The sequence below is a fragment of the Eulemur rufifrons genome, chromosome 2, assembly GCF_041146395.1.
Source record: "Eulemur rufifrons isolate Redbay chromosome 2, OSU_ERuf_1, whole genome shotgun sequence".
Lineage (NCBI taxonomy): Eukaryota > Metazoa > Chordata > Mammalia > Primates > Lemuridae > Eulemur > Eulemur rufifrons.
The window spans coordinates 29,336,844-29,355,085 of NC_090984.1; the positions used below are offsets into that span (position 1 = coordinate 29,336,844).

Consider the following 18,242-nt stretch of genomic DNA (forward strand, 5'->3'; position numbering starts at 1 on the left):
CTACTTGACCCACACTTCATGCGGATATGGTGGATATATCTACCGTCCACAGAGAGAAAAGCTAGCAGAAAGTTTGTTTGTTTAAACACTTGTTTTTCTCAAATCTACCAATAATGATGTATTGTGTCAGCAGTACTGTAGACCCAGGGGTCTAAACAGGTATGTTCCCTAATAATCAAGTTAAGGCAAAAGGTAGACTTAGTGAATAAAAAATTATACGGTAATGTAATAAAATACTAACTTGTGTGATTCATTTAATGTGATGTTTATTATACAATATAGACCAGAAGTACAAATGGATTTAGAGATGGAAGAGAACAAATATGAGCTGACCTTACAGGACATTAAGACTTGGGATGAATTTTATTCTTTGAGTATTTTCAAATTTATTATAAATTTTTTCAAACATACAGGAAAAAATGGAAAGAATAAAACAGTGAAACCTGTAAACCAACCAACTAAACAAAACAACTGTGAACATTTTGCCCTATTTGCTTTATCCATCATGGTTTTTCTTCCTAAACTATTTCAAGGTAAGTTTCACACATCATGCATCAATACAAATTCTCCTAATCATAACTGTACCATATTACATCTTAAAAATTAATATGCTATTCACATTTCCCCAACTGTCCTAAGAATGCATTTTATACCTGTTTTATTTTTTGATCCAGTACCCAACTGAGGTTCACGCAGTACATTTGACTGGAACGTCTCCTTAGTCTCTTATTCTACAACAGCACCACTCTCCCTTTTTCCCATGACATTGACTTTTTAAAGAGACTAAGTCAGTTGTCTTAGAGAATGTTCCATCCTACATTTGTGTGATTGCTTCCTCCTGGTGTTATTTAACTTGTTCCTCTGTCCCTGTATTTGCTACAAACAGGAAATTAGGTCTCAAGGCCTGATTAGACGCAGGATTGGGCTAGATTTTGAAGGACAGGAAGCATATGAAATGTCCAAATCAACACAATGTATCAACATTTAAAAAATCAAAAACTGGCATCATTAACAACACTTCCCAATCAGACACCATTCTGGTGATCATAAAGTACTTTCATGTATGTGCATTTTGGATGATGCTCCCTTACCCTACTTTCTTCACACATTTAATATTATCATCCTTACTCTACAAATGAGGAAAGCTAGGCTCAGTGAAGTGACATGACCAAGTGAAGTGAGCGACCAAGGTCAAACAATTAAGAAGTGCTATAACTAAGAAGTGATACAACTCTGAGCACGGCATGGAGTTGCTCAGAAAAGATGACCTACGTGGGAGATGAGCTTTATGCTGGATCTTGAAAGATGGGTATCATTCATTTATCCAGGTATGGGTTAGATGCTGGAGAAATTATCAGTGCACAAGATAATCATCGTTCCTGCCCTCACAGAAGCTAAAGGGTGGTGACAAAACAAAACAAAAATAAAATCATGCAGGAAAACGGAGGAGGGCGTTCCAAACAAAGGGAACAGTATGAGCAAGACCAAAGAAGCATTATCAGAATGCTGGGGGCAAGGTGAGGGGAGTAAAGGGATCAGTAAGTTGGACCACAGCAGCTGAACTGGGAAACAGAGAAAAAACAAGCTGGATTAACAAATCAAGCTGGATAGGGAAGGCAGGGCCAACAGCTACAGTAGTCCTCGCTCACCCATGGTTTTGCTTTCTGCGATTTCAGTTATCCTCACTAAGTACAATAAAATATTTTGAGACACCAATCACATTCACACAACTTTTATCACAGTATAGTGTTATAACTATCTTATTAGTGTTGTTAATCTTTTACTGTGCCTAATTTATAAACTGAACTTTATCATAGGTATGTATAAGAAAAAACAGAGAGAGAGAGAGAGAGAGAGAGAGAATATATATAGGGTTTGGTACTATTTAGTTTTATAGTTTTGGGCATCCAGTGGGGGTTTTGCAACATATCCCCCTCAGATAAGGGAAGACTACTGTATGCTACTACAGTATGCTCTTCCTTTCTTTCAAAGATGCATAAATAAATGAAAGTGGAATTTTGTTAAGTGTTTATGTTCAAACAAGAGCCCCACATATCTCCTTGCCAGGAGCTAAATTATCTTATGAACTTCTTTGCCATTTCTGTATCTGCTGCAACACACATAGACTACTACTCAACTACTCAATAGAAACTTCCAAGTTCAAAATTATAAAATTAGTTTGAAATCACTCCAAAGGCTCCTAGTTATCATGGTGCACATCTCAGAAAAGGTCATGAGAGATCCCCAAAAAGCACATTGGCCTGTGTCAACCTTTCTGGCCCCTTCCTCAAGGGCCGTTATCGCACTCAGGTGTATGTTCCTTACAAACCTGAAGAACTGCTGATGCTATGAACTATGATCTGAATGCAATAAGTCTGAGGGTTTCGAGGTTACATAGAAACAGTTCAAAATCCAAAATCCTGGACACCATCAAGGCCAAGCAATGAACTCTCCTAAGTTTATTCAGTACCTTATGGCCTTCAAAGCAAGTACTTTCTGTTTAATCTTCACAGTACTCCTTCAAGGTAGGATCTGTTCAATCATTTAATCAACAGGTATCTACTGAGTACCTACCATGTGTCAGACACTGTTCTACACACTGAGCAATGAGCAAAGCAAAGCCCCAACCACCATGAAGCTTATATTATAGTGTGTGGAAGGGAGCAAATATTTATATGCTATGCAACATCAATTAGTGATCAGTGCTACAAAGAAAATGAGGCAAAAACAGGGATAGAGAAATGACAAGGGAACTCTATAGTAGAGTGATCAAGGCAGGCCTCTGTGAGATGACACGTGAACAGAGGTCTGAAGTAAGGAAGCAACCCATGTGGGTACTTGGAGGAAGAGCCTCGCAGGTAGAGGGAGTGGCAAATGCAAAGGCTCTAAGATGGAAATGTGCCCAACCTACTGCACAACAGCAAAGAGAACGGTGTGGCTGGAGATCACGAGTGAAGGGGACAAGGGAAGAAAACAAAGGACCTCATCAGGCAGGGCCTTCTATGCCATCATGGTAAAGATTTTGTAAACCATTATCATCCCATTTCACAGATAAGGAAACTAAGAGTCAGAAAGTACAAAAGATTTGTCTAAGGTCGAGAAAAAGTGAGGTCTTGGGAGGTACCCTGCCTCACTACTGGGATTTCTACTCAGGGCCCAGGCTTCTCACGGAGATTCAAGCCAGAGGAGATTTTAAGCCAGGCGTGGTAGCACGCACCCCTGTAGTCCCAGTAACTAGGGAGACTGAAGCAGGAAGATCACCTGAGCCTAGTTCAAGACCAGTCTGGGCAATACAGCAAGACCCCGTCTCTTTAAAAAAAAAAAAAAAAAAAAGTGTTTTAAAGAAAGAGATTAAGAATGTGCCCCATTTTGGAAGGAAAGGCAAGGAACCCTAAGACCCAGCAATCCCACTTCTGAGTACACTCCACAGGGAACTCTCACAAGGCTCCAAAGATGACATGGCCAGTCATGGTCATGACTGTTTGAGGCAGCAAGGGGTTGGAAACAACAAAGATATCTAATTCTAGGGAAATAAATAAGTAAAATATAGTACACGCAAATGATTGACTGCTCTGCAACCAAGAGAAATAATGAATTAGATATACATACTGTATTGCATCATGAATAGAGCTCAAAAACATTGTATTTGCTTAAAAAAACATTGATACAAAATTTAGGGATATCATTCCTCTGTTCAAATACTCCTGGTTCTCTCCTCCAATAAGGTCCCTGTTCCCTGCAAAGGTCAGCATGACCACATGATTTATTTTGGCCAATGAAATGGCAGCAAAAGTGATATATATCACTTCTGGGCAAAAACTTTAAAAGCCTAAATGTGGTTCACAAGATTCCCTTCCCATATAAGCATATATTAGAGACAGTGCCTCTATCAGCCTGGATCCCTGAAGGACTCCAATCTACAGAATCTCCCACTGACCTGAAAATGTGGTAAACTACTGAGATTTTGTGGTTGTTACCTCAACATAACCTAGTTTATCCCGTCTGATACAGATTTATAGCACAATAGCATTTAGTCCCCTAAACACAAAAACACACAATACTATCTACTTCCCAAGGGTACACATGGAACCAAATAAACAGGTAGCATTATAAAGTCACATATTAAATACCTCTGAGTGGGTGCCAGTGAAATAAAAGGAAATGGGGTGAAGGGAATGGGAGAAAAGGGGAAAATAAAAGACATAAAAAGATTTATTGAACACATTGTGCAAATACTCAAAATTTCATTCACTCATTGATTCATTCAACAAACATTCATGCACCTATTATGTGCCAGGTTTTATAACATTTTAGGTACTACTTACACAGCAATGAATCCAAAAAGAAAGCAGCCCTCTGCTTAAAGTTAATCATGTACAAGAGAGACAGATATTTAAAACACCCCAGTAAAAAATTACAATGATTAAGTCTCATTGAAAGTTCAGGTGACACAAGAAAGAGGGACCTACTTTAGATTAGGTGGTCTGTAAGCATCTCTGAGGAAATGACATTTATGCAGATAGGTAAAGATTGCTTCCTATCTAGCCAGGGGAGGAGGAGGTTAATTCATTGCAGCAAAGGGCCAGGAATGAGTACGAGGACCATCCCAAGGTGGAGGAAGTGAAAGAGGACCAGTGTGTCAGAAGAAAGGAGAGGCAGGAAATGTGGTTAAAGAGACTGGGGGTGGGGCTGGGGGGAGACAGCAGGCAGATAATTCAGAGTCTCACAGCCCAATATAAGGTGTTTGGATTTTATTTTAACTGCAATGGAACCCCAGAAAAACATTTTAAACAGGGGAGTATTATCTTATTTTCAATTTATTTCATTCTAACACTTATGACCCTAGCAATATGCTCACATTTTTGCAAAATTTGCAAAAGAGATATTTTTACATAACTTCTCTTTGAGGACCCCCAGAACTTGTATAAACTTCAGGTCCCATAATACCCAACTCCATCTCTGAATGGGGTAAGTGCTATGTCAGAGGTAAACCCAAGATGCCAGGGGAAAACCAACCTTCCCAATTTGGTACCAAGAGTTCTTTACCATTAATGGATTATTTTTTTCTTTAGTTACATTGTCTGATAATATTTAAAACTGTGCCCTACTTAACACAGAAATCATGAAAGCAACAGATCTTTCTGCTGGCAGCCCAAGATGAGAGAAGCTTTGCTTGAGAAACACTCAGAGGTGAAAGATGAAGATGTGTAAGGCTCTCCCTCACATTAGCACTAGGAAATGTAGGGGAACAGTCCTTGTTTGGTTCAGGCAGCCTACACAAAGATACCTCCTATTGTAACACAGCAATGAGTCATGGAGGTAGATGCATAAGGCACAAAAAACTAAGCTAGGAAGAGTTGTTTGTCCAGAAGCAAAGGCACCTTCACACACACATCTACCGCCACAAATGGAAATTATCTTCCAGTTTCCTGCAGTCTTCTCAACGCTTACCCATGAACAAAGGCACCAGCAGCCAACATTTTTGGAAGGTTTACTATGTACTAGCTCATCCAATCTTCACAACTACTCTAAGTAGTTTCTATTATTGGCCCCATTTTCGCAGATGAAACAAACTAAACCTACGCCTTAGACAAAAATTTGTCCCAGGTCATAAAACCACGAGTAACAGAGCCAGGCTTCCAACTTAGCCTGACTCCAGAGCCCAACCTCTTAACCACTGTTTAGAATCTCCCAATCCCACCCAAATTTTTCTGTCACCAACTCTGGGGTAGTTTCTTATTTTCTTTTAATGAAATTCCTCCCCTGTGAGAGAATACAGCTGTGGTGTCACAATAAACAACAGAATGATAACAGGTACTTCCACTCAGTATCCACTTCCAAATTAAATAGGAAAAGGATCATCAGGCCACAACATTCAGCCAGAATCCATTACGGTCAAAACTTGTCCTGAAAACAGTAAGGATTGCTGCTGAGGAATCCCCTGCCCTGGGACACTTTCAGTCTGTTTTAAAGGGGTAAAATGTGATACAATGAAACTGAACAAATGTTTGCAATGCAATCCACTGACTTGTAAAAGTCAGTATCATGCAAAACAAACACTACAATATTGAGGGGGGGCCTAAAGAAGGAAGTCTGTGGGAGCAGGTGTGAGGAAACTGCCTGAGCTCATACCTCAAGTCCACCACCAGCCTTGTGATCATTACAGGGATGGACAGAATCACCGCCAACAAGTCCCAGGGATAGTAAAATCAAAGGAGAGGAAGAGAGGTTACAGAAATTACCAAAGGGCAGAAGGTCCTGGCCTACTCTACTCATTTCATCAGCTAGCTTCCTAAAGTCTGCAGTGTGCAGGTAAAAGATTAAGAACCTAATCTTTTCTGGTTATTTCTCCAGCTAGCCAAGTGTCTCTTTCTCACACAGTCTTGTGCCTTACCTAGAACCCCAAAAAGCTGTGAGAGCTCAGAAACCCCCAGGAAATAGCCTCATGGTTATTTAATGGAAGTGCTGGTTTGTGAGCAACACAAAAGCTGCAGATATGGAGCACCTCCCATGTGGTTTCCCTGGTGTTTCTGTCTCAGGTCAGCTTAGGGCTCCTGGTCAAGTAAGGAAAGCCAGGGAGTCACTGGTGAGGAGACGGTCTGTTGAATGAATGAATGAATGAATGAAAAAGAAAAGCCCCCTCTTTTGAACAAGACAGTTCCCAGGAAAGCCATGGACCAGAAGCCCCCAAACTCAGCAAGGGAAAAGCCACGGGGAAGTCTGTACACGCCCCCGCTGGCCAGGCAGCTGGCCTGCAACAAGGCACTCCAGCCCCACAGGTGTCAGGCACGAAGGTAGGTGACGGTGCTGCTCTCCAGTTCCGAGTCCACACTGCCTATGCTGAGCCGGTCTCAAAGGCGCAGATGCGATCTTAGTTCTTTCCAAGACATCTGCCTCCTCTCCCCGTTAAAGGCCATAATCCCAGAGGATCACATTTAGAAAACAGCTGGGACGAGGGAGGAGGAATGTGCCAGCTTTTATTTTCTTGGGAGAAGACGACTGGACAGAGATGACTGAAAAGGGTCGGGAAAGGGGAGGGGGAATCGAGACTCGCTGGGTCCACTAACTGGTCTGAGTCAGGAGCACAATCAGTGCTTAGTCACTGATACCTCGGCGGCCGGGAATTCCTCGCCCCCTGCCAGCCCGAGACGTACGTGACCAACCGGAGCGGAGCCCGGCGCGCGCTCCTGCGCCCAAGCGGGGGCCTCCCAAGCCCGGCCCCGGCGCTCGCCGCCCACCTCATACTTACTCCGCAGAGCTGGTCCCGTTAACCGCGGAGCCGTCGGGGGCCGGGTTCAACTGGATGGGCGTCGGCTTCTTCTTGGGCATTTTGGACCCGGGGAAGGCGCTTACAACTCTGGGGGGAGGGTGGCCCCTCTCGCTTCCTCCCTCTGCGCTGCCCCGCGCCCGCTGCGCGGGGCCAAGTCGGGGCCGCGGGCCCGGGGGCTGGCTACGGGGGGCGCGTCCCGCGCGGTCCTGTCAGCGTCGAGGGGCCGGCGGCGGTCTCCCGGGACCCCCGCCCCACTCGCCCGAGGTTCGCCGTGCAGGGAGCCAAAAGGATTGCCCTGCCGGCGCGGAGCGGGCTGTACTTGCGGCTTGGCAGCCCGGGATTCCCTCCCGTCTTCCTCAGTCAACCAGTCCCTCGGGCTCGAGCGGCCCTGCCGCGCACACGCCAGAGCCCTGCTCCAGCTCCAGCCCGAGAAAGTGCAGCCGCCGTTGCCGCGCTCCCAGCAGCTCCGCGCAGCCGTCCCCAAGAGGGACTGGAAGGCGGGGGAGGGGCGGGGAAGGGGAAGCCTAGCCCCCGCCCGGCTGCGGCGCTTTCCACACACCCACTCGGCTCCGCCCCTGTGGCCTGGCCAACAACCAATGGGAGCAAATCTCGGCGGCAGATGACGCGGAAATACGTCATCGGGGGCGCGGTCCGGGCGCGGGCTCCACGGCGCCCTCTGCTGTCCCGAGGCACCCAGGTGACCCACTGGGAAAGGAGGGCCTGGTTCCTGCCGCGGTCTGCGCGGTGAGCTCCTAAGAGCCGGGTGCTGCCTGGCCTCCTCCTCTGCGGTAACGGGCCACCCCCCAACTGTCCTTCCCCCCGGGGGCCGAGTCACTTTAACGGAGATAAAATAACAAAATAAATAAGGAAAAGTACCTCTTCTTGTGTCCAGAGACGAGACAGCGTGGGGTAATAGGAAACTTATTGAGAGACTCGTGCGCCTAACAAACTGGGGCACATACATGTATATATTTTATATATACATAATGGTAATACTACTGACCAGGGTGCAGGGAGATGGGTACTCAGTACTGATGAGATTGCAAATTGGTGCAATCTTTTTTGCGAGCAGATGGATAATACTTTTTCAAAGCCTTAAAAACCCTCTTTCATGCAATAATTCCAGTTCTATGAAACTTAGTGAAGAAATAAAATGTGAATGAAGAGTTTAATAAAAGAGGCACAGTTCCTATTCAGAAATGCACAGTCTTCCTCTTCCCCTTCTCCTCAGTGTAATAAAATATGCAGACCGAAAAGACGTTAGGTATACAGAACAAAGTAAGTATCTGCACCTGGTGGTCCTGAGCCAGGTGTCAGTGACCTAGCAGGTAAGGAGGCTACAGAAATCTGAGAAGATGAAGAGGGCCTGAGCACCTGGGAGGCAGCCCTACACGGGATCTTCTAACCCAAGAGCCCAAGAGCCCAAGAGGGAAAAACAAGTCATCCAAATGGGGGAGGCCCTGCAGCTTAGATGAGAGATTGGTTACATACAGGATGATTGATCAAATCGCTAAATATATTAAGTATGATAAAGCCAGGTTTGTCACTGTGGGAGAATGAAGTTACAAATAAGGGCAGGGAGAAAATCCTGTGCTGTTGTATTGAAACTAGAGGTATCAGTGTGAACTGTTTGTTTTTTTAAATAAATTGTATTGTGTATAGCCAAGAGTGGTGGTGCACCCCTGTAGTCCCAGCTACTTTTATTTTTATTTTTCATCTTGCATTTTTAAAGGGGACCAGCTACTTTGATACTCTGACGTGGGAAGATCACTTGAGCCCAGGAGTTCGAGGCTGTGGTAAGTTATGATCACGCCACTACACTCCAGCCTAGATGACAGAGTGAGACCCTGTCTCTAAAAAAAAAAAAAAAAAAAAAAGTGTGCATTTTCAATGTTTATAACATGTTATGGGATACATATAGATAGTAAAAATGGTTACTATAGTGAAGCAAATTAATGTACCTGTCATCTCACGTAGTTACTTGTATGTGTGTATGAAAAGAGCAGCTAAAATCTACTTATTTAACTAAAATCCCAAGTACAACTTTGCTAACTATAGTCCTCAGGTTGTAATGTTGTACATTAGATCTTTAGACTTATTCATCCTACATATCTGCTACTTTGTATCCTTTGACCTACATCTATTTCCTTTCCCCTCCCCCCATGGTTTTTAATATATAGCTGCGGTCCCCAACCAAGGGGTCCACAGACCAGTACCAGTCTTCAGCCTGTTAGCGACCAGGCAGCAGAGCTCTGCCACCATACCACCTTCATACAAACACACACACACACACACATCTGTGGAAAAATTGTCTTCCATGAAATTTAGGAATGGGGGGGCGCACAGCAGGAGGTGAGCACAGGTGAGTCATCTGTACTTACAGTTGCTCCCCTCCCCATCTCTTGCATCACCTCTTGAGTTCTGCACCCCCCCACCCCCCAACCCCCATCTATGGAAAAATTGTCTTCCACGAAACTGGTCCCTGGTGCCAAAAATGTTGGAGATCACTGATATATAGGAATAGATGTAAATGTGTGCATATTGTGTGTGTAGAAGTGATTTTTGTCTTTATTCATATTAAACGCACATAGCTTTTAGTATCAGTGTAAAATAATAAACATTAAAAATTTAGTTGAGGCTGGACACAATGGCTCATGTCTGTAGTCCTGGCACTTTGGGAGGCCGAGGTGAAATGATTGCTTGAGCCCAGAAGTTTGATGTTGCAGTGAGCTATGATCATGCCACTGCACTCTATCCCAGGCAAAGAAGTGAGACCCTGTCTCAAAAAAAAGGAAAAATTTAATTGAAACTTTTCAAAACAATGTATTAGCAAGGTAGGCTTATCTGAATTCTGGTATAGTTTTATATTTACTAGTGCAAATAAAAACTAATTGGATTTTGAGCAATTAACTGAAATTTTCAAGGACTCACTTTCACCCTGTTAAAAATGTGAAGTTCTTTTCAGTACTGAAATACTCTATGAATGCTGCTGAGAGTCAGCCTCCATTAAGTAGTGTTCCTAAACCCTCACCATGGTCTGAGAAGGAGTCCAGTTGAAGAATTATCCTAGTGGTTAAAGTTTGTAGAATAGTTCAAGGAAGGAGAGTTTGTTTTCCTCATTTCATTTTCAGATAGGCAGTGATTCATCAGTTCTATCCACTTTTCCTGAGTGCCTAACATAGGTGCTGACCATACAGACAAGAATAAGACTCGGATATATATGTATGAACTAATGACCACAACGTAATAAACACTGTAACATAAGCAGTAGGTTGAACCATTTGAGGTTGCTGTGTTTGTAGGTCAAAAATGTGTGAATATTGGCAAAAAATGTTCATCCCATTTGTACACAGTGTAGTTAGATCACAAATGTGAGGATCCACGAAATACAAGTGCTACCAATGACGAAAATACATCGTGAATTGAGGAGTACAGTTAAATCTCTATACCTGAGGTCCAAAATCAAACAGAACAAAAGAAAACAAACAAAAAAGAGCATGCACTTGAGAGAGAAAGACCTGGAATTAATTCCAGTTCTGCCTTGGGCTGATTACTTAACCTCTCTAGGCCATAGTTAATTTAACTATAAAATGGGAATTATACTACCTACTGCACAAAATTGTTATGTTAAATGAAATCCGGAAAGAATAGTGCCTAACACATAGAAGCTAAATAAATGGTGATGGTGATGGGTTTTCATCATGTAAACGTAATCTGCTGGAAGGAGAATAATTTATAGAGGCTTTCTGGAAAACAACTAGCTTTTCAAAAATACACATTTTGACTCAATAATCCCATTTCCACAACTCTCTTATAAGGGAATTATAGAAGCTATATAAAACAGTGATCAACACGGTATTATTTAAATAGCTAAAATCTGGCCAGGTGCAGTGGGTCACACCTGTAATCCTAGCACTCAGGGAGGCTGAGGCAGGAGGATTGCTTGAGGTCCAGAGTTCAAGACCAGCCTGAGCAAGAGTGAGAACTTGTCTCTACTAAAAATAGAAAAATTAGCCAGGTGTGGTGGCACTTGCCTGTAATCCCAGCTACTCCGGAGACTGAGGCAAGAGAATAGCTTGAGCCCAGGAGTTTGAGGTTGCTATAAGCTAGGCTGATGCCACAGCACTCTATAGCCCAAGTGACAGAGAGAGACTCAGTTTCAAAAAAGAAATAAATAAATTAATAGCTAAAATCTGAAACCACCTAAATATTCAGCAGAAAGGAAATGATTACATCAAATATGGCATACCCATATGATGGAATGTTGGTCAAGAAAACCAGGGCAAGGTATCTCAGGCCTATAATCCTAGCACTTTGGGAGGCCAAGGCTGGAGGATCGCTTGAGCCCAGGAGTTTGAGGTTGCTGTGAGCTAGGCCAACACCATGTCACTGTAGCTCGGGTGACAAAGAGAAACTCTGTCACAAAAAAAGGAAAAGAAAAAGACGACTTTCATCTCCAGAAATTTCAACCAGTAGGAATTAACATTTTTTAACAACCCTTCGAGAATGTGAAACCTAGGATCTCTATTTTCTCATCAGGAAAGAGAAAAATAACTTGCTAAATGTCAACCTCTGTTTATGTTAATGCCCAAAAGCAAATGAAAATACAGTAAGCTAGCATTAGCCACCTCTATTTCTGGTACAAAGCAATAGAACATATATTAATAGATACCTGGGAAATGGCCAGGACTCTCAATTTCATAGAATATTTAGTATAGGATGTAGGGACAACTAGCTGACCATTTGGAAAAGAAATTCCAAGTGCATCAAAGATAAAATAAGTACTAGAGAAGATCATGGGGACATGGCTTTTAAAATTTGGACTGGAAAAAGCCATTTTAAGCAAGACATAAAGGCAAAGATTGGTAAGACTGACTTCACAAACATTTAAAATTTCTCCACAGGGGAAGAAAAATCCCTTGTACAAAGATAAAAGTGCACAAATGACAACCTGAGAAAGTAAATGTTTGCAATCTCTACAATATAACAAAAATCTAATTTTTTTCATATAAAAAGAGCAATTACAAATCAAAAGAAAAAGACCATCCACCCAATACAAAAATAGGCAGAGTATATTAATATAGGCAGTTCACAGAAAAAAATATAAATGGCTTTTAAATATTTGAAAAAAATGCTCACCCTCACTTATTAGAGAAATGCAAATTAAAATGAGATATTACCTTTCACTTATCAATGTTATTGAGGGTATGGAGGAAAAGTTATTCTCATACACTATTGCTGAGAATATAATTGCTACAATCTTTATAGGATGTCTTGGCAGTAATTTTTTTTTAAGTCCCATTATTGACCCAGAAATTGCTTAATTTTTCCTTAGAAATCATTGGACTTGTGTGCAAAAAATTTTAATGCACATGCACTGTAGCATTATTTAAAATAGAAAAAATCTGGAATCAATTTGACTATCAAAAGGAGAGTAAATTATGAGCCAGATGCTGTGGCTCATGCCTATATTTGCAGTGACTCAAGAGGCTGTGGCTGGAGAGTCGCTTTAGCCAAGGAGCTTAAGGCTGCAGCAAGCTATCATGGTGCCACTGCACTCCAACCTAAAAGTAAATTATAAAATAAATAAATAAATAAAAGTAAATTATGGCATGAAATTAACTAAATTATGACACATTTATACAAAGAAATACTATACAGTACAGTCATTCAAAAGAATGAAGTAGACCTATTATGCTGGTATAGAAAGATCTCCAAAATGTTGTAATGTGAAAGAAAAAAAAGGAGCAAAAACATTGTGTAGTAACTATTTGTTAGAGGAAAAAAAAGGATCTATTTGTATATACGCTTATATATGATAGAAAATTTCTGGAAGGAAAAAAGAGAAACAGTTAACTGTGGTTGCTTCTGGGGAGGAGTTCTGAGAAATCTGGAGATAGAGTAGGTTTCCACTTCATTTTGTAACCTTTGGTACTATTTGAATTTTTATTTATATGTATAACTTTTTCAATTAAAATTTTTAAAAAATATTAACATGGGTATGTTAAATAGTCCAGACACTGGTAAACAGTCTGGCAGTTTCTCAAATGGTTAAATATAGAGTTAGCATATGACCCAGCCATTCTACTCCTAGCTATATACTAACAAGAAATGAAAACATGTATCCATATAAAAACTTTATGCAAGGCTAGGCGCAGTGGCTTATGCCTGTAATCCTAGCACTCTGGTAGGCCGAGGTGGGAGGATTGCTTGAGTTTAGGAGTTCGAGACCAGCCTGAGCAAGAGCGAGATCCCATCTCTACTAAGAATAGAAAAATTAGCCAGGTGTGGTGGCATGCACCTGTAGCCCAGGAGTGTGAGCTTGCTGTGAGCTAGGGTGACACCACAACACTCTACTCAGGGCAACAGAGTGAGACTCTATCTCAAAAAAAAAAACAAAAACAAAACTTTATGCAAATGTTTATAGTAGCATTATTTATAATAGCCAAAAGGTAGAAACAACCCAAATATCCATAACTTGTGAATGGATAAACAAAATGTCATATCCTCACAACGGAATATTATTTAGCCATAGAAAGGAATGAAGTACTGATCCATGCTACACCATGGATAAACCTTGACAACATTACGCTGAGTGAAAGAAGCCAGTCAGAAAAGATCACATATTGTGTGATTCCATTTATATGAAATGTCCAGAAGAGGCAAATCTATAGAGACAGAAAGTAGATAGTGGTTGCTCAGGGCTTGGGGGAGAAGGGCTACAGCAGGAGATCAAGGGATACTAGGCTGATAGCTAAAGGGTTTCTTTATAAGGTGATGATAATGTCCTAAAATTGACTGTGGTAATGGTTGCACATATCTAATATGAATACACTAAAAACCATTGAATTTTACATTTTAAATGGGTGAACTGTATGGTTTGTGAATTTTCTCTCACAAAAGCTGTTATTAACACAACAACAATATCAACAAGAAAATTGAGGAGATAACTAGAATTCAGAACTGGAAAACTAGCCAATACAGTCTGAAGGAGAGCAAAGATGGAGGAATTGCACTACCAGATATCAAAATCCATATGAAGATAAGTATTTAACATAGCATGGCACTGGCTCAAGGACAGACAGAGAGACCAGTGGAGTAGAATAGAGAGTCTGCACACAAACCCATATGTATGTGATCACCTGATTTATGATAAAGATGACAATACAGTGCATTGGCGGAAAGGATGCTCTTTCAAATAAATGGTGCCTAGTCAACTGAATATCCATACGGGGAAAAAAAAGGTCTTGACTCCTATATCACACCATATATAACAAATCAACTCTAGATGGATTATAGAACTAAGTAAAACTTTTAGAAGAAAATATTGGAGAATATCTTCATGACATTAGACTAAGTGGGCACAGATTTCTTAAACAAGACCTAAAAAACATAAATCTTAGAGAAAAGGATGATAAATTGGACTACATTAAAGTTAATAACTTCTGACCTTCAAAAAAGGTGAAAAGAGAGAAGATATTTGTAATGCATATATCCAAAAAAGTACTCATATCCAGAATATATGAAGAGCCCACAAATTTCTATTGGACAATCCAATAGAAAAAAAGGGCAAAAGAACAGAATTTCACAAGAGAAGATCTCCAAATGGTCAGTAAATACATAAAAAGATGCTGAATTTCTTTAGTTATCAGGGAAATGCATATTAAAACCATAGTGTGGGCTGGGCGCAGTGGCTCACGCCTGTAATCCTAGCACTCTGGGAGGCCAAGGCGGGAGGATCGCTCAAGGTCAGGATTTGAGACCAGCCTGAGCAAGAGTGAGACCCCGTCTCTACTAAAAATAAAAACAAATTAGCTGGACAACTAAAAATATATAGAAAAAATTAGCCGGGTGTGGTGGTGCATGCCTGTAGTCCCAGCTACTTGGGAGGCTGAGGCAGAAGGATCGCTTGAGCCCAGGAGTTTGAGGTTGCTGTGAGCTAGGCTGATGCCACAGCACTCACTCTAGCCTGGGCAACAGAGTGAGACTCTGGTCTCAAAAAAATAAAATAAAATAAATAAAACCATAGTGTGAGTACTTAAGTCCACTGAATTATACACTTAAAAATAGTCCAAAGCTGGTGCAGTGACACACACCTGTGGTCCCAGCTACTCAGAAGACTGAGGTAGGAGAATCCCTTGAGCCCAGAAGATGGAGAACAGCCTGAGCAACATAGCAAGACCCTACCTCTAAAAAAAAAAAAAAAAAACAAACAAACACAGTAAAAATCATCTAAATGGTAAATTTTTTGTTATGTATATTTTACCACAATAAAAAAAAAACATACACAAGGTGATTCTACTTCACTATTCTGGCTAAACTGAAAAAGACAAATAATATCAATTGTTGATAAGGGTGTGGAACAATTAGGACTCTTGAACACTAAAGGTGGGAATATAAATTTGTGCAACCGGTTTGGAAAGCTGTTTGGCAGTATTTACTAAGGCTGAATTTACATCTTCCCTATGACTCAGCAAGTCTAGTCCTAAGAATATTTCTACAGAAATGAATATACTGTCATGTGTCATGTAATAATGGAAATATGTTCTGAGAAATTCGTCATTAGGCAATTTCATCATTGTGCAAACATGGAGTATACTTACACAAACCTAGATGGTATAGAAATCTGTATGGCATATTACTGTACTGAGTACTGCAGGCAATTGTAACACAATGGTAAGAATTTGTGTATGTAAACATATGTAAACATAGAAAAGGTATAGTAAAAATATGGTATTATAATCTTTAATCTTATGGGACCACCGTCATCTATGTGGTCTATTATTGACCAAACATCAAAACGTCATTATGTGATGCATGACAATACATGTTCACCAAAAAATATGTACAAGAATATTCATAGCAGCACTATTTGTAATGGTTATTGGGGAAACAGCCCAAGTGTCCATTGAGAGTAAATGGATAAATTGTGCTAAATTCATACAATGGAATTATCTGTTGCATTGCAAAAATAGACAACTACTTGCAACAGTACAAATGACTCTCACAAACATCCTGTTGAATAGAAGAAAGTAATAGACACAAGAAAGTAATAACTACTTTTTTCTTTTATATAAAGTTCAAAAACTGGCAAAAGTAATCTATGGTGGTAGAATTTGGGCTAGATTATCCCTGAGGAGGGGAGTAAGAGGAAGGTGGGATGAAGGTGGCTTTCAGGGTGCTGGTAATATCTGCTTTTGTGATCTGGGTGCTGATTTGTGTACTTTTCTGTCTGTATGTTATCCTTCAATAAAGCAATTACTAGAGAAAAGAAAAAGAAATTCATGGAAAAACTTTTTTCCCCAGAAAATAGAGCAGACTGACCCAAATATATTTTTATTTGCCCTGTCTTGCTTTTTAGGTTCAAAGAATAATACAGGCCTTTCTCACATTAAAACATTTATGTTTTCTGAGAATTTTGTGGTTTCTGTTTAAAATTTTTGTGTTTTTTAAATTATATAACTAATACTAGTTTATTATGGGGAGAACAAGGAAAGTGTTAAAAAGGTACTAAAAATCATTCTTGATACACTAGTCAACGATAATCTCTGTTTATATGATGGAGTCTTAAATTCATCTTCAGCCATCCTCACATGCAGTTGATATTATAGGATCAGTGACTTTATTATATTAACAATATAATGTTATATGCCTTTTAGAGGCAAGTCTGTATTTTCTTCCCTCTAAATGAAGATCTTTTATTCTCTTAATATAAAAGTTCAGTTAGGAAATTCAAAATAAAAATAAATTCTGATTACTGCAAACAGAAGTTATTATATAGGAAGAAATTCCACCTTACATTTTTTTTCTCATTTTAATACCACATTTTCCTATAATAATCATGAGAGAACTCTGGCTCCTTATCAAATGCTTTTACTATCATTAACTCTCTTTGCCTATAATTCATTCTGTTAAATGATGGAGTTAATTTTTAAATTTTTGAAATAAATAGCTAAGAAATACAATCCAATTGTGTGGGTTTTAAGCCCCAGTGAGTTTGGCAGCTGTTCCTATTGAGTAACTGAGTGAAGAGACACAGTGTGAAGGGTGACAACGCTATCATCCCCTCCCCCCACAGAGGAGGACATCCGCTTCCTCAGTTCTTGATGTCAGACATTCCGATTGCAATGAAACCACTGGGTTATTTTGGGAGCCACTTTTAATGGTCCCTTGCCCTTCATTTAAAGGAAAAGATGCCTCAACAAAGTGGAGGATGATGCAATTTCAATTGCTCTCTAAGGATATGGCTTAAACCAGACAGGATGTCAGATCTAGCACCTTTTTTTGGATGGAAGTCAGGTTAGGGAATTTGCCCTGGGTTAGCAAATGTGGTACTGTGGTATTTTGCTTTTGACCCTTGGATAGCACAGTGAAAGAAGATACACTTGGGACGTACCAGCTTCCTAGAGGGCAGCTGTGGAGAAGGAAGTCTTGACTTCCTTTAGAATCACGGTCCAGGATCCCGGATATTCTTATTCTCAAATCTGGTCTGAGATTAAACAAATCTCAAATCTCTTTCCCAGGACATTCATTCAAATACTTGTCATCATTGGTCTTTTTTTTTTTTTTTTTTCCCTTCTCACTTTCTACTACTCAGTGGAAAACCCCTGCATCATCCTTTTCTTGCCAAGTGCTTTGCAAAGGTTACAAGCAGGAAATTAAAAATGAGTGTGATCATTTGAGCTACAGTGATCTGGGGCTTGTGACAATAAGAGCAGGTGGAACCTACACAGGCAGAACCATCATAAAGTCTATCAGTCTTTTTATAATTCACTCTTGTTCTGAGACAGGTCAGCTTATTGAGAGCTGAGAATTTGCATGAAAAGAATTTTCTTCTCCAACAATAAACTATGCATGACACATAGTCCCGAGTTTGTGCATATTTTAAGATATTGTAAACTATCATTATTGGTACATTAATGTGTTTTGTAGGGTTTTTGTTTGTCTGTGTGTTTGTTTGTTTAGAGACAAA

The 18,242-nt window shown here is 40.5% G+C and overlaps 1 protein-coding gene across 1 annotated transcript in view; it reads right to left on the minus strand.

Moving 5' to 3' along the window:
* The window catches only part of MAP2K1 (mitogen-activated protein kinase kinase 1), a 78,117-nt gene extending 70,346 nt beyond the window's left edge, over positions 1 to 7,771 (minus strand). Inside the window, exon 1 of the mRNA XM_069482564.1 lies at positions 7,250 to 7,771. Coding sequence (XP_069338665.1) covers positions 7,250 to 7,329 — 80 coding nt within the window. The 5' untranslated portion in view covers positions 7,330 to 7,771. The remainder of the gene's footprint in view (positions 1 to 7,249) is intronic.
* Positions 7,772 to 18,242: the final 10,471 nt, after the last annotated feature.